The sequence below is a fragment of the Diachasma alloeum genome, unplaced genomic scaffold (assembly GCF_001412515.2).
Source record: "Diachasma alloeum isolate Michigan unplaced genomic scaffold, Dall2.0 Dall_scaffold_00597, whole genome shotgun sequence".
Classification (NCBI taxonomy): Eukaryota; Metazoa; Arthropoda; class Insecta; order Hymenoptera; family Braconidae; genus Diachasma; species Diachasma alloeum.
Window position 1 is genome coordinate 79,206 of NW_021680729.1, and position 14,644 is coordinate 93,849.

A 14,644-nucleotide genomic window follows, 5' to 3' on the forward strand; every position below is an offset into this window, starting at 1 on the left:
CCCCCCCCCCCCCCCCGAGGGGAATCGAACCCGGGTCTCCCGCATGCCAACCCACCCTCTAACCACACAGCCACCGCCGTCGGTGATCGTTTTATATCTGCTTCTCTGTTTTCTTTTTTGGGAATTCTGATGACCTCACCCTGAGACCCCCAATCAATGATCATTCCCGGCCTTTCCCCCCTCTATCGGAGAATGCATGTAATATGTTCTTGATTCGAGTGTTCTGACGTCAATGATACAGCCCCCTCCTCCTCCTGGTCCTTTGGTGAGGTCCGCGCAGATGTTTTATCCTCCACCGAGTCACGAACTTGACCCCTACCTGCTTTGGGTATCCACTTTTAATCGATCAGGAGTGCCCAACCACGTTGAAGATGGTACTGCCTTGAAGAATAAAACTCTGAGTGGTGGCTCATTTTCGGGCAATCTCTCTTCTCATCCACACACACACACATGCACACGTGATTCTAGTTTTCCTTATCATCCACACACGAAATTCAAGGGTGGTTGGGGATTTTGTTACAATCCACATGTCTCTGTCTTTGTAACTCGTGTCTCAGTGTCTTTGGCTGTCACCCAAATTACGCTCAAGGTCTCGCTGGAATGGCGGGTTGTCATTGGGGTACACGTGCATGGGCCCTTGTGACGAGAAAACCAAGAACCAAACTCCAACGGGCTCAAGCTCTCACGTTCTCCACGTAATTGCATCCTCGATTTTCTGCCACTTCATTCAAAGACTGAGAAAGAAAAGTGAGAGGAGTAAATAGAATGGAGGGATATTTGGGGGAGGGCTGGGGGTGAAGTTTTATCAGGGATAATCAATTCTGTTATCTTCCTCTCGAGTGGCCATATGCCATTATTTTTTCCACCTTAATTGAAGTGTCAGCTGAATTCTCTTCAAGAAGACTCCTAATTTCTGGATTATTTTTCGCATTCAAGCGGACGGAAGCTTGAGTGATACAGCAGTCGGTCTTCATGTCGAGGAGGCAACTAGAAGAGGAAGAAAAAGTTCACCGGGCAGTAAGAGCGGAAGTGGCAGCAGCAGCGGTGGAGGCAGTGCTGTGCAGTATCAGAGCGGTCTCTCGAAAAAGAGCAGCAGCACGAGCCAACTGTCAGCGACAGGTAACAGAAATTTTTATTTATTCAAATCTCAATGTTTTTTAATCACAACTCCCTTGGCCATTGATATTGTCGTATCGTAATACTAAAACCCCAGTAGTAGATTCAAGTGTTCCAATCGTCTTCGATTATCTCTCACTCTACCTTTTTTTTCATTTCAATAAAATAATTAAACGTGCTCTATCAGAATTTCTTTCGACGAGCGATCCAACTGAGATCAATAGATTAGTCAGAGTCTAGATGAGTAGACAAAAATAAAGGCAATGCACTTTTGATATCGGTCGACAGTCAGTGTCACACCAGAAAAAAAATTTTAAAAACAACAAAACAACAAATTTAAAAATTTGTTGTTGACAAATTAATTAATGCAAAAGTGCGTTACTTGAAACATTAATCAATCGCCCTGTCTTACATTCTAATCGAGATTCTTGTTTTCTCTATCATCCACTCTCATCTCTATCCGCTTCTCTCCGACACGAAAAATCGAAAATCCAAAAAATATATATATCAATGACACAAAAAACACATTATCAACAATCTTCGCCTCTCAACCGTCGCTGGGACCTGACCTGCACCTTCCACCTCAAATATCATCCGTGAATAAATCAATCACGGCGCACTTTGGATTGCCGATCGATCGGTGGACCGATCGACCTGATCTAAAAAAATCTATATTATCAATAATCACGTTCATCCATGCGCTAACTGAAACATCAAAAACCACCTGTATCACTCGATCTCCTGAACTATTGTGTGACTTGATAAAAAATCGTGGCAAATTAATTACGAACTGGACCAAAAAAAAAAAATCATCACAAACATTATCATGAACTTGAAAAACGATAACGTGCCCCGTGCGTGTCTGTTGGTGGTACATGCGTGGGCGAGGAAGGCCGCAAACGGAGGCTCGGGTTCGGGAAGAAGGGGAAGTCGTCCTTTACAGTTCACAGGAGTGAGGAGGTCCTGCCGGAGGACACGGCCAGTGGCAGAAGTGGGAGACAACCGAGCTCGGCAAGCAGCGACGGCGAAGGCAGTGGCGACGGGGACAGGTCCGATTTATTTTATCCATTGAGTTTTATTTACCCCCATTAACTGTGGACTCTTGTCCACTGAGAAATTGATTAATTACAAAGAGATCGTAGCTTTATTATTTTCATTGATCAACCCTTGACGAGACGTGAGTAAACGCGCGGGGGATAATTCAAGCAGCAAGAAGAATTGACGAGAGTCAACATTTAACAAATCACACAAACACTAAATTTATCTGCAGAGGAAGATAAATATTCAAGCAAAAACACTTTGCTTCGAACTGACTGCCAAGTTTCAACCCGATTATAAGCTCAGTAGCTATTTTTTTAGTGGACGCCAGGGATCCTTAGCGAGAACCGTGGTCTCAACATACCGTATTCTCTTAAAAAACCTGACTCATTTGTCCTTTCGATCGCAGAGTTTAGAGCCCTTGTAAAAAACTTATAAAACTTGTAAAACATTGGAGGATGTTGGCACATGTGGGCTTCCTCACGGATTATCTCACGAACTTTGAAAACTCAGCGACTGTCTTCTATTTTTAGGACGGTAGGTAACAAGAAATAATTACCGAGAGTTCACCAATATTTGCAGACAAACCAGGCAGAATTGAATCATAAACAGATTAATGATGAGAAAAATTGAGAGGAGTAAATTGCCAATATTTCCCAACAATTAACAACTACTTACCCATAATTTATCGTTTCAGCAATCCAAGAAACAAAGCCTTGAGTATAAGTAAATGACAAAGAAAAATCAATACTCATTGAATTAACATAGACTTAAATTGATGAATTAACAGTGAAATAAGTGCGAACGTTTAGCCTTTACAGTATTCTTGCGTGATTGACTCTTAGGTAGCGTAGAATTGATTTTGTCGTTTTTCTTCCTAGGTAGCTGATTGAATTTGCGTCTGATAGAGTGCAACTAGAGTGCAATTCATTAGTGCGCCCGTCGCTTAGTTCTTGCGCGCTTTTACATCTATACATATAATATATAACGCATCCGGAAAATACTTTTCAAGAGATTGGAAAGCTCTTTTCTCTCCCTCGTCCCCTTTCTCCTGTATATTTTTTTTCCATACAATCTATTTTTTTTACATCCATTGGTGTTTACATGTTTCATAGAGCACTCGAGTTTAACTAGATTAAATTTATTTTTAACTGTACCTTTCTAAAATTATACTTTAGTTATTATTTCCTCACATACGTGGAGATAGTCCTTGTCATTGTAAAACCCGAGTGAGAGTGTTGAACTTAGCGGCTCTAATTGCCCGCTGCTTTTGTTGCCACTTTTTCCCTTGCAGAAAGACATCATCACCACCTCCATACGTTTAACTGTGTCATAGTTGTTCAGCGTTTCACCAAAAAAACAACCAAGTTATCATAGAATATATTGAATGCCTAATGTACAGACGAGTGCAGCGATTGTGAATTTAATTTTCTTGTAAAAAGGGAGAAAGATTTCTCATAATTCAAAAGTTTATCATCACCGTCACCAGGACACGCACACACAGAGAGTGGAGAGAGCAGAGCCGAAGATGAGAGGACTCACCAAAAAGTGTATCAAGTCGAGTGCGAATGATAGAGAAATATTGGTTGAAGGGAGAGTTTTCCACGAAAAAACAAAAAAATTAAAGTACAAAAAAAAAACAAATCACGAGTCTCCAATGAAATAGTTAGCGGTATTTCTTGTTTGGTTTTGCAACGCAGAGTGCGGTGTGGTTGGAAGCGGTACGGAAACAAGGTCCTCCGGTGTAGCTAGCCGAAAAAGGAACAGCACACCAAGCAGCTTTCAACGATCCCAGGAGGTCGTACCCTCTTATCAGCGACTCGGTGCAACCAGACAGGGTGGCTCGGTAGCAAGTGACACAGCTGGATCCCTCAACTCAATCTCTAGTTCTGAAGCAAGCTCGTAAGTAGTGCCCACCACTCCTCGGGGCGAGACTAAAAAAATAAACAATGCCAATATGTGAGAAGTTTTGAAACAGAAAACCTTTAGACAATGTCGATTCAACGAGGCGAGCGCGTTCCTCTCATTCTCTGCCTCTGTCTCTCTCACTTCACCTTTTTCACTCTCTATGTGTTTTTATTATTTTCCAGTGTGTCTTGTCACTTGTCCTTGACCTCCTGAAGTCAATTTTTCGTTAATTTTCGTGGTTCGATTGTAGGAATTAAGGGGACATTTAGTTCAATTCCATTACAAATTGATGTTTTCTGTTTATTTGGGAGGGGAGAGATATATTTATTTATAATATTGTTATATGTGTCTTTCATGTGATCTGTGTATATTCAATTGCTCACAACGATCAACAGTCGACGGATTATGAGCCTAAAAATAGAATTTCGTTGATGTCTCTAGTTTCTTCATTTTTTATTTATATTGTAAATGAGGATTCTTCTGTCGTTGAAAAATCGCCTGCTCGTATCACTAATCCACTCTCTCAATGTGTTAATGTCGTGGCTTAATTGCTTGGTCACCGTTGATGTTTTATGCACAATTATCGATGCACCACTGGAATTATCTCCTCACGCACCGTCGTTAATGTTTCATTACTTTTTTCTCCATCAATTCACATAGTTTTACCATTTGTCAAACTCCAATAGTCTCAAAATCACCGAATCCAGTCCTAAATTTGGTCGACGATGGTAAAATATCTATACTTATGATTATATACATACTTACTATGTATAAGCACACATCTTTGATGTACCCTTCGACTTTTAGCGTAAATAATTGTAGATTATAGATGAAAAATCACACGACGTCACGTGTAATATTGTTACCAGATAGTTTATTCATTGTATTGTAATCTAAGTCAAGAAGAAACTGCGTTGGAGATACTTGTCACGTACTTTCTATGTTTTTTAAAAATGATAAGATCCTCAAGATCAAGAGAATTATGAGGTATGCTGTGAGGAATTGGTGTGGAGTCGTCAAGTAAGTTAGCGCTGGTTCGATAATGAATTCTATAACGATTTATCAATTATACTTATGCCGGCATGATGAATCATGTGAAAACAGTAAACATCAGCTGATGCTTGAAGATTAAGAAAATTGTTGTAGATTTTTCAGGGAGATTGACCAATTTATTGCAGCTGATTTTTACTTTCCAGTATGTTATTAAGACTTGCGTGCTGAATGACTTTTTGCATGATAATTATTTCCTAAAGCCTGGTATGTTTAACAATTATCTGAACTCCTATCATTCCCTCTGTATGAATAACACTATCTTGAATACTAACTCACACAGAAAGAATAACACTACACTGTCAAGCGTGAGTTCTTCTTGTTCTCGAATTACTTTCCCCTAAGATAAATCCAATTGAGGGATTCTTCTTCCACCCTGAACTTGCAAGGTCATTGACGATAACTCATTCAATCAGTATTGAAAAAGTCTTACAGACGACCCCCCGATACCGTAGAACGTGCGCTCTCGAGGAGTGTAAAATATAATGTTAAGTCTACTTGAGTCTCACGTCCCTGTCTGAAAAAAGATGTACTGATCTCTAAATAATCCAATGTTTTGTCTCATTTACTTTCTTTATTTCGTAGATTTAATTGTTTCTTTCGTTGCTCTCGACTGGTTCGAATTTTAGTTGTGATGGAGGATAGGTACTAATAGATTTTTGCTTGGTGGTGGTGAAATATAGTTGGTCACCGTGCATGAGAACAGCAGCTGAGGGCGGTCAGCTAAGTGAGTTTATTGATGGACTTGGACCGGGTCAGTTGGTTGGTAGACAGGTGCTGGGGGCTTCTTCACTCGGTGATATTCAGTTATCACTGAAATACCAAAAGGGGGTGCTGGATGTCGAGGTCATACGGGCAAGGGATTTGCAGGTGAAACCAGGCTTCAAAGTGCTACCAGGTAAATTGAAGAGCTGACGTTTCCTTCAAACCTTTATGATGAGAGTTCACACAGCAAAAACGAATGTCTGAATTTCACACACCTTTTGTAGACACTTTTCAGACAATAAAAAACATCTGAGTAAAATGAAAATGCGTCTGACTTTCAGACAAACAGATGCCCAAACATCTTAATTCATGTTCGAAATTCAAACAAATTTTCATTTTACTGAGACGTTTTTTGGTGTGTGAAAAATGTCTGCAAAAGGTGGATGAAATTCAGACATTCGTTTTTACTGTGCAGCCTTTTACATGTGGTGATTAACATCTTCGGTGTTTTCAGCTCCTTACGTAAAGGTTTATCTAGTCAATGGGAAAAAGTGTATAGAAAAGGCGAAAACTACGACGGCCGCGAGGAAAACGTTGGAACCTTTCTACCAACAAACTCTAACATTCAGGGAAAACTTTCAGGGGTGCTATTTACAGGTAAATATTCAACTGAATGATGCATCTGCAAAAAACTGAACAAGGAATGAAGTGGCGAAAAGAGATGAGTCGAAATTATTAAGAGAATACATTTCAAGAAGATTCTCCAACATTTTTATATAAGTGACGTGATTCCGGAGATGAATCCCCTTGTTAATTCCGTGGCAATTAACCTTTGTCCTCTTTAAAAAAACAATATCATGTCTACTAATTTAGTAAGATCCTATAAAACTCCTCGACATTTAATAACTGGATGATCCGCCCTATTTACGAACTACTCCGTCTGTAATATTTCGACCCATCTCCTTCGACCATTTCAATGTCGCCGCAGCAAAGAGAAAGATTATTCCCAAATACTATGTTTTTTTTCAAAAGGTAACGGTATGGGGTGACTATGGCCGAATAGAGGGGAAAAAAGTTTTCATGGGTGTTGCACAGATAGCGCTGGACCATCTTAACCTGAGTGAGGAGGTGTTCGGATGGTACAAACTCTTCGGCAGCACGTCCCTGGTCAGTGGTCCTCCATCCTTAGCATTATCGCGTCGCTCCTCGGCCGCCTCTCTGGACTCTCTCAAATTATGAAAGCTAATCGAGATTCCCAAACTAATCAGAAATTAACTGCCCCAAAGCAACGATTACAAAATTCAGAAAGAGCAAACAACGCAATCGATATCAGATTCACTGTTTTCGTGTATTGAAGAATTTTATCGTTAAAGATACATATATTCGAACGGATATGTAACGTTACGAAGAGCATTATTCGGATGTGAACGTGCACGTCATATCTGATGATTTCATGCTCAAAATGATTGAGCACACTCGCCGAATGTGGAATTTAGGTCGCTTGTTGTTAGAGATTAAGACCCCAAAAGTCATTAATTGACGTTCTGACGGAGTTTGAATGTTTTTTAAGGGAGTAATTATTAACTTGCCATTTCTTTTGAAAAGAAAGATTAAAGGATTGTTATGATCTGCGCGTGATTGACGGCTCTGAATACGGTAATCCACGTGTAGTGTACGACATTCATGAACAAATTATAAGGAGCAATTCTTCGCGGCCAGAGGAGTGCAAATGTGAAGGATATTTTTTGCAATAACAGAGATTATAAAGATATTTAAAAGAAAAACGTACCACTTAAAGCACATCACATATCATGTCAGATGAACTAGTCTTTAGGTAGACTAGCTGTAGACGTAGCGGCCATGTAACCGGATCGCCAGATAGCTTTAGGTACGCACTTGACATCAAGGCATCGTTCGTAGTTTGTTGATTCATTACTCTACTCTAGTGCATTAATTGAATTACTGCATTTTGTTTTCACATCGTTAGCCATGTCGTTTGATGCGAGGTATTTATTTTAATGTGCTAGAGCAGGGTCTTGGTATGGTGTGGTTATTTATACTTTTTCCCTGTTTTCTTTCCCCTTTTGTGTCGAGTTGATTTCTTCGTAACTCGTTGCGAAACATTTCTGAAACTCTTACACTTTTATAGAAGTGATTTTTGTTCTTCAATGTTTCCATTTCATTTTTTGTAATGATTGGCATTGATTGTTTGGCATTTTTTGGAGTTTTATGAACGTAAAGTTCTTGAGTCAAGATATTAACGTGTTTGAATTAAGGATGATCATCACTTTGCCAAAAATCGGGCGTTTTCTTTTTTATATTACTCTTATGAGATTTTTTTTCGAACCAAGAAGTCTGGGAGACTCCAAATATTGAATAGGGTGATGTTGTTAAATACACTGATAGAAATATCTTCATAATATCACAAAACTAAATTCTTGCGCCAAATATCTCATCTCTTGAGGATAAATTTCTTGGGACAAGAATTCCAGATGATGTGTCAGACAATGTCAGATTTCGGTGAAGTGTTCATTGAGCATGAACATTTCATGATGAAGTGAGAATTTCTTGCCACAAGAAATCGGTTTTTCGTGTCAGAAGATGAGAAAATGGCAAAAAATATTGAAAGCTTCGATTTAGTGAATCATGAATCAGAGACTTTCACATTGAATGAATAGAGAGTTTATACAGAGGAAAACCTCCAGATATTAAAAATATATAACCGTCGCTTACGCTCAATTTCTTTGAGTTCGAAGGGAAGTAATATCTTCTTTTCCTTCTGTCAAACTATTCTTGTCTTTGTAGGAATATTATCTCATTTCGAAAAAAAACATCACCTTTTCATTCAGCTACTTCCTCCTTAGCCCGAAGAGCACCGATTTCTTGTCTGAAACCTACCGTAAATCGATCAAATATGTATGCAATGTTTTTCTCTCAAGAAATGATTTTTGTGATATTATGTAGATTTTTCTCCTAGTCTATGAACCAAATACCGTGGGTTTTTAACTGTTGAAATCCCATCAGTTCCATCACTTTTCTCCTTCAATTTATCATTTTCTGGTCATCAGCATTTCGTATGAGCTCAAAATATACACCTCCTGTAATCAAATGATTGGCATTGAGAAATTGATTGCTCGAACAATATTGAATGTCACGTTCATGGAAAAATGCATCAAACCATATCTCAGGCAAGGGAGCCAGTACATAACGGAGATGTAACGATACATGCCACTGCTATGTACTAGGAATGTATTTTGGATGTTCTATACTCTCATGCGGATGTATCTGGAGGATTCCTCAGGAATGTCTTTAGAACGTATAACAGCGCTATTTTCGCTTATTGGGGGAGACATTTAAAACATTAAACTTGAGTTAGTAGATTGAAATTTTCATTAACCTGAGAAACTAACTTCATCCATCAGCTGAAAAATACTAATTTCTTTACGTCTGCGGTTTGAGACAGACATTTTCTATTTCTTCATTGGCGACAAATATTCTTAAGCATGACAGAATTATAATTTTGAATCCTATCGATACCTGGAGAATGCGTTTATTCAATAGAAAATTCTCATCCTCGATTGAAAAACTCATATTAGACTCAGGAATTTTTCACCCTCAAAAGTTTTTCCAAAGAATTCTTTCATTTCCTCACATCTTTACATCTTTGCACCACTATTAACCCTGTAGATAATTTGAAACATCCAGTTTGCCTCTTGACAAATCCATTAATAATTGAAATTGAGGTAAGTTCCAGAGCCGTATTCGGAGTCTTCAATGTGAAATAATCCCCTGGCTGTCGTGTCGATATGAATCGCCCCACTCTTCCTAATTTCTCTCTCTCTCTCTCATATTTGCAGTGAAATCAATGGAGCTCGAGTGAACGTCATGCTGACATAAACTCGAACGTGGTGTGTCTATCAAAGTGAAAACCAAAGAAGAAACAGCATTGCATGTAAAAAAATGTGATCGACGTAAGTGGACGATCGGTTGAGTGCGAAAAACTGAATAATCGCGTCAGTGATTTAAAAATAGCGATAATGAACTTTGAGAAAATTAATTCGATGAATGTATCCATCAGGCCGGTAGCCGAGGGAATTAATACCGGTCGTGAACAATATACAGATATATGTATAGATATAAAGAAACTATGAACCGTTGCTATATTTGTATATAAATTGGGACACGCCGTGAAAAGGTTTTTAAATTTAGAAATCTTTCAATTCTATTGACTGCTGAGTGCGAGCGATGTTCAAACCTTGAATTTAATTCATCTACTCTTGTTTCATAATCTTATTATATTCACATTTACGTTGTCGTGTACTCACGCCATTGTACGCCATCGACAGACAGTGAAGAAGATACGAATTCAAGTTGAATCACAATATTCGGGTGAAAAATTTATTTGTCACTGTGTGCGTACCTTGGTGTAAATAATTGTACGGCGAGGAGGTATGCATGCATCTCGAATATTGCGTGACTGAAAAGCGCCGTGTGATGAATAAGATATGTTGAATAATTAGGGGGAAATATAAAGAGACTTGCATTATGTTTTTAACTGCCTGGTAAATGTTTTTCTCATTGAGAATTCAAAGTTTTTCATTTGAACTTGCATTCATCCTAGGGTAAATAATATTTTTGTTATTGAATTTATTCGATTATGTGAATCACAATCGAGTGAATGGAGTGATTCGATTTAGGAGAAAAATAGGATTTGTATTTTATTGTATAGCTGTTGATCGTCATGTTATCAATTAACTTCATCCGTGTTTGCACGTCGCATGGTTGCACGCAGATAAACAACGGCAAACTAAGAAGGAAAATTTGTTGAAGAAAAAAATACGAATTCGCTCATCACCTCATGTCAACTTGTTTTAATTCAACTTGATTCAGTATAATTTCGGAAGCCTAGACTATTTGCTGGGGTTCACATCACCGTAGGCAGCATTTGAATTAAAAAGAACATTCGAAACGATCGTGAGAGCGATGGAAGTATCTTATCATATCTATAATGTGCTTAACTAAAATTAGAAGGAAATAAAAAGAAAATAAACGAAACAACCATAAATTGAAAAAAAAAATTAAAACAACAAAACAAGGAGGATTTTTTACTCATGAAAACAAATAAATACTGAATTTTAGAGTCGTAAAGAATAACCGAGGATTATAAAAAAAAATATAACAATTGATGAAACATTGTAAGTACTGTGAAAAAGACAAGCTGAAAAACCAAAAATTAAAAAAAAATAACGACTTAACGAGTAAGCTGAAATTTCTAAGTAAAACTTTTTGCAAAGTGTGAGTGGGCGAACTATAGTCACAGGGGGTCAAATAAATGGATAAAACAACTACAAGTAACAAGAGAGAATAACAAACACTGTAATAGCGTGAACAAAATTGGAGAATGGATAAATATACGAGACTATCGATAATGTAAAATGTTCAGTTTGTAATCCGCCATATTGCGCGTCTATTCTACTCCCTGAAATCAATCACCAAGCTCTATGATTTTTCATTAACCCTGCATTAATTTCAATGATTCATGACAATTTTTGATGCTATCGAACATCACCAGGGAATAGAAAGACGCGGACTGTTACGCGCTTTGAAAAAAAAAACATAAAATATTGCATATCCTATTCAGACGTAGATCTTTGATAACTTACTAAAAAAAAACAAAAAAATAAAAAACTAACGAATGAAAGAAGCAACACCGAGAAAATACTTTAGACTTGACAGACGGGAATGTTTGAATTTTTTCTTAGACTTTTCTACGAAAGAGTGTGTCGTGTATTCGTGAGAGTACTACCGGTCGAGATTTAAGGGGATAAAAAGGATTAGTGAGAGTCATTAGTGATGATTTGTTTGAGTTGAGTGGGAGGGGGGAGGGAGGGGCGAATTTCTAATGCAAAATTTCAAACAACAATCCATTGGGCACATCCAAATGTTGCACATACCATTAAAGATTGCACCGTGTCGTTGAATATTGTAATAAAAGTTGAAGCGATGAAAAACGATCGTGAGGATGATGATGAGTGAATTACAATGAAACAAATCATTTGAGAGTGTGCTGTGCTTCGTTGATACCCGCAAAGTGGCATAGCAAGAGTTAAAATCAAGTTAATCAGATAAATCGATGGAAAAAAAACTGAAAAATGAATCAATACCAAAATCGTTTGAATTACGTCTTCTTTTGACCCGCTGTGAGTGACAGAAAGACTGCCTCTTTTGCCATTGAAAATTCATTTTCACTAAACTTGAAAAAAAAAATAAACGAAGAAACGAAAAATTGATACATATTATTTACGTTAATCATTTGAGAAAGTATATGAAAACTGATTCCTACCCTTGCCTTGCCGATTTGTAAATAGGCGTGCTCAATTCGATAGCTCGGCGGTGAATCATGGATACATTTAATCTTAATAACGAATCGTAAATTTCAACAAAAATAATAAATGAAAGAATAAAAAAAAATTAATATCCGACTTTGTACCTATATACTAATTAAACTTAACAAAGCGAAAAAAAAAAAACTTACGATTAAAAATATCTGGATTGCACACGAATGCTTATTTCGATGACATTGAATGATCATTTTGGGGGAAACTGAAGCATTGAGAACCAAATAACATCAGCAATTTAAACAATTATATCATCCAAGCGCAATGGGGTACCACTTTTGTCAAATTTAACGAGCCAACTTAGGGTTTTAAAAGAATTGATGAGTAATGAGGTGTGACACAGGAACAAATGGAAAATTACGAAGTGCGGATTAACGACAATGCCAACAATTTATTAATTATCAAATTAATTAACGACTACCTTGTAGAGTCGAGTCCAAAAAAAACATGTAGGATAAGTTATCTTGTATCTTGTATTTAATGTCACGACTGATTCGTGCGGGGAGACACTCAATGAATAATTTCAGAAGAGAGAAATTTCATACGCACGAGTCGGTCGTAAAATGGTGATCCTTACCTTTACTAACAAAACACGATAAAAGCAAGAAAAAAAACAATTAACGATGAGGTGAAAATTACTACTCGAGTTTAGACGAAATAATCGGGACAGGCTTCGTACATTTCTAATTTGTCAATGGTGATATAAAACAAAATGTGAAATACGACCGTGTACTTATTGTTTCCCTTGAGAGCGCGTGGTATGTGAGAATGTAAAATTAAACAAAATAAATCTCTCAGAGTGAAATGAAAAAAAAAAATCCGAAAAACCAAGAACGAAACCTAAGCAAATACGATTAGAAAAAAAAAACGTTTTCTCGAAGAGTCTCCACGAATTTCCGTCATTCGGCGTCTGAGTCTACTGATTTACGACTAAAAAGTGATTTCTCGGAAACTATATAAAAAATTATATTATAGGGAACAAGACGTTTGTCGAAGACTGTACATATTGCATGAGCGATCAGCCCAAAAATGAGAAATCAATTTTTATGATACCATTAGAAATTATTTGGGGGGATGGATTTTCGTGGGGGCTGGTTGGGGAATAATTAATATAAAGCGTTAGTGACTGTATCCAGTATAATATACCAGGTAAAAAAGATACCCCCAATGCCAGACATGGCGTGTGACAATAAAGTGATTCAATGATATTGTTTATTTTTATTGGAGTCGTACACCTGCAATTGAATTTTCTGCAATCCTGCTTCTTCATTTCATTTGAATTTTTTTCCACTCGAGTTGATCATCGGAGATATTTCTGCAATCAGTAATGCAGGGATTCAATGATATTCATTGATGGTAAGGTCGCTAGTACGTGGAGTTGGGTAGTGATGGCGCTAGCGAGCTATCAATTCAAACTGAAATGGTGATTTTCCCGCAAGAGAATTCTCTTATCTTAAGTATTTATTCATGTGAGGTCTGGTTCTGGGAAACGAGGAAGTGATTAACAATCATTAAATTCATATCACGATAAAAATAAAATCTTTGCATTCATAAAATGAATTCATCAAGTGTTTGGAGTTTTGTTTTCTTCTATCAACTTGTGTCGCTGATGTTGCACGGAAAAAAAACAATTAAAATTGCGGGAACACCCGTGAAAAAACGCTTTTTCATTAACACCTTGCAAATTTTTATGTTTACTGTCTTAAAATTAATCCTTTCACTCACATTCTTCCTCTATTCCAAACGAAAATTCCTCAAAAACACTGTTAGATAATTAGTCTTGAAATTTCAAGCAAAAAATCTTTGATTTTTTTGACAACGACCCATTTACCCATTTGTGGAGTATTCATCGATATAATTTTCAGGTCCGTATAGCAATGAAAATCACTGGAAATGTTGAAAATCAGGCGCCTATCTTCCGGAATTTTCAATCCGTTGAAAATTCAATTCGATATCATGTTTAATTTTCACAACGAGTTTCAGCTTCTCGATGTCATTAAAATCTCGATTCCATTGAAGTTCGTCAACAATTTTATATTAAATTGACTCGACATTCGCAGCATTGCGAATTCAAATGCATTTGTTGCTTAAATTTCAATAAAATTCTAACAGTGTACATTTTTGCTCTGCACTTACACCTAGATCATAATTTGTGTGATTTTTTTCCTGATGACAATTTTGTTTTCATCTTCATTCTCATCGACTCTTCGAATAGCGATAATTGGAAACACCACGGTACGACAATACCCCGATGCAATATAAATTCCAGCCAATTCCGTCTGCATACGAAATTTTATTAGACTAATCCCCCTCGCCCAGAAAGCCCCAACCCTTCGAATATCTGTCTTGCATCGAACAAGGGAGGTATAGAGTTAATTCATGCACGAAAGAACGCAATAAAAATCGACTTACACGTTCAACGGTCGTGT

At 37.4% G+C, this 14,644-nt stretch overlaps 1 protein-coding gene across 7 annotated transcripts in view; it reads left to right on the top strand.

The window, feature by feature from the left end:
- Positions 1-13,423, top strand: part of LOC107043539 (regulating synaptic membrane exocytosis protein 2) — an 81,501-nt gene extending 68,078 nt beyond the window's left edge. For 5 of the 7 annotated variants that reach the window (XR_001461245.1, XR_001461250.1, XR_001461249.1 and 2 more), the window contains 6 exons: positions 937-1,119; positions 3,855-4,056; positions 5,796-6,010; positions 6,332-6,474; positions 6,850-7,705; positions 9,675-13,423. Coding sequence is in view for 1 of the 7 variants with exons in the window: in XM_015265074.1 (XP_015120560.1) it covers positions 937-1,119; positions 3,855-4,056; positions 5,796-6,010; positions 6,332-6,474; positions 6,850-6,984; positions 9,675-9,677 (881 nt within the window). In the remaining 6 variants the exon portion in view is untranslated. Of the gene's footprint in view, positions 1-936; positions 1,120-2,008; positions 2,166-3,854; positions 4,057-5,795; positions 6,011-6,331; positions 6,475-6,849; positions 7,706-9,674 lie in introns of all 7 variants that reach the window. The other 2 variants (XR_001461248.1, XM_015265074.1) reach the window with 2 other exon arrangements.
- The last annotated feature ends 1,221 nt before the right edge of the window (positions 13,424-14,644 follow it).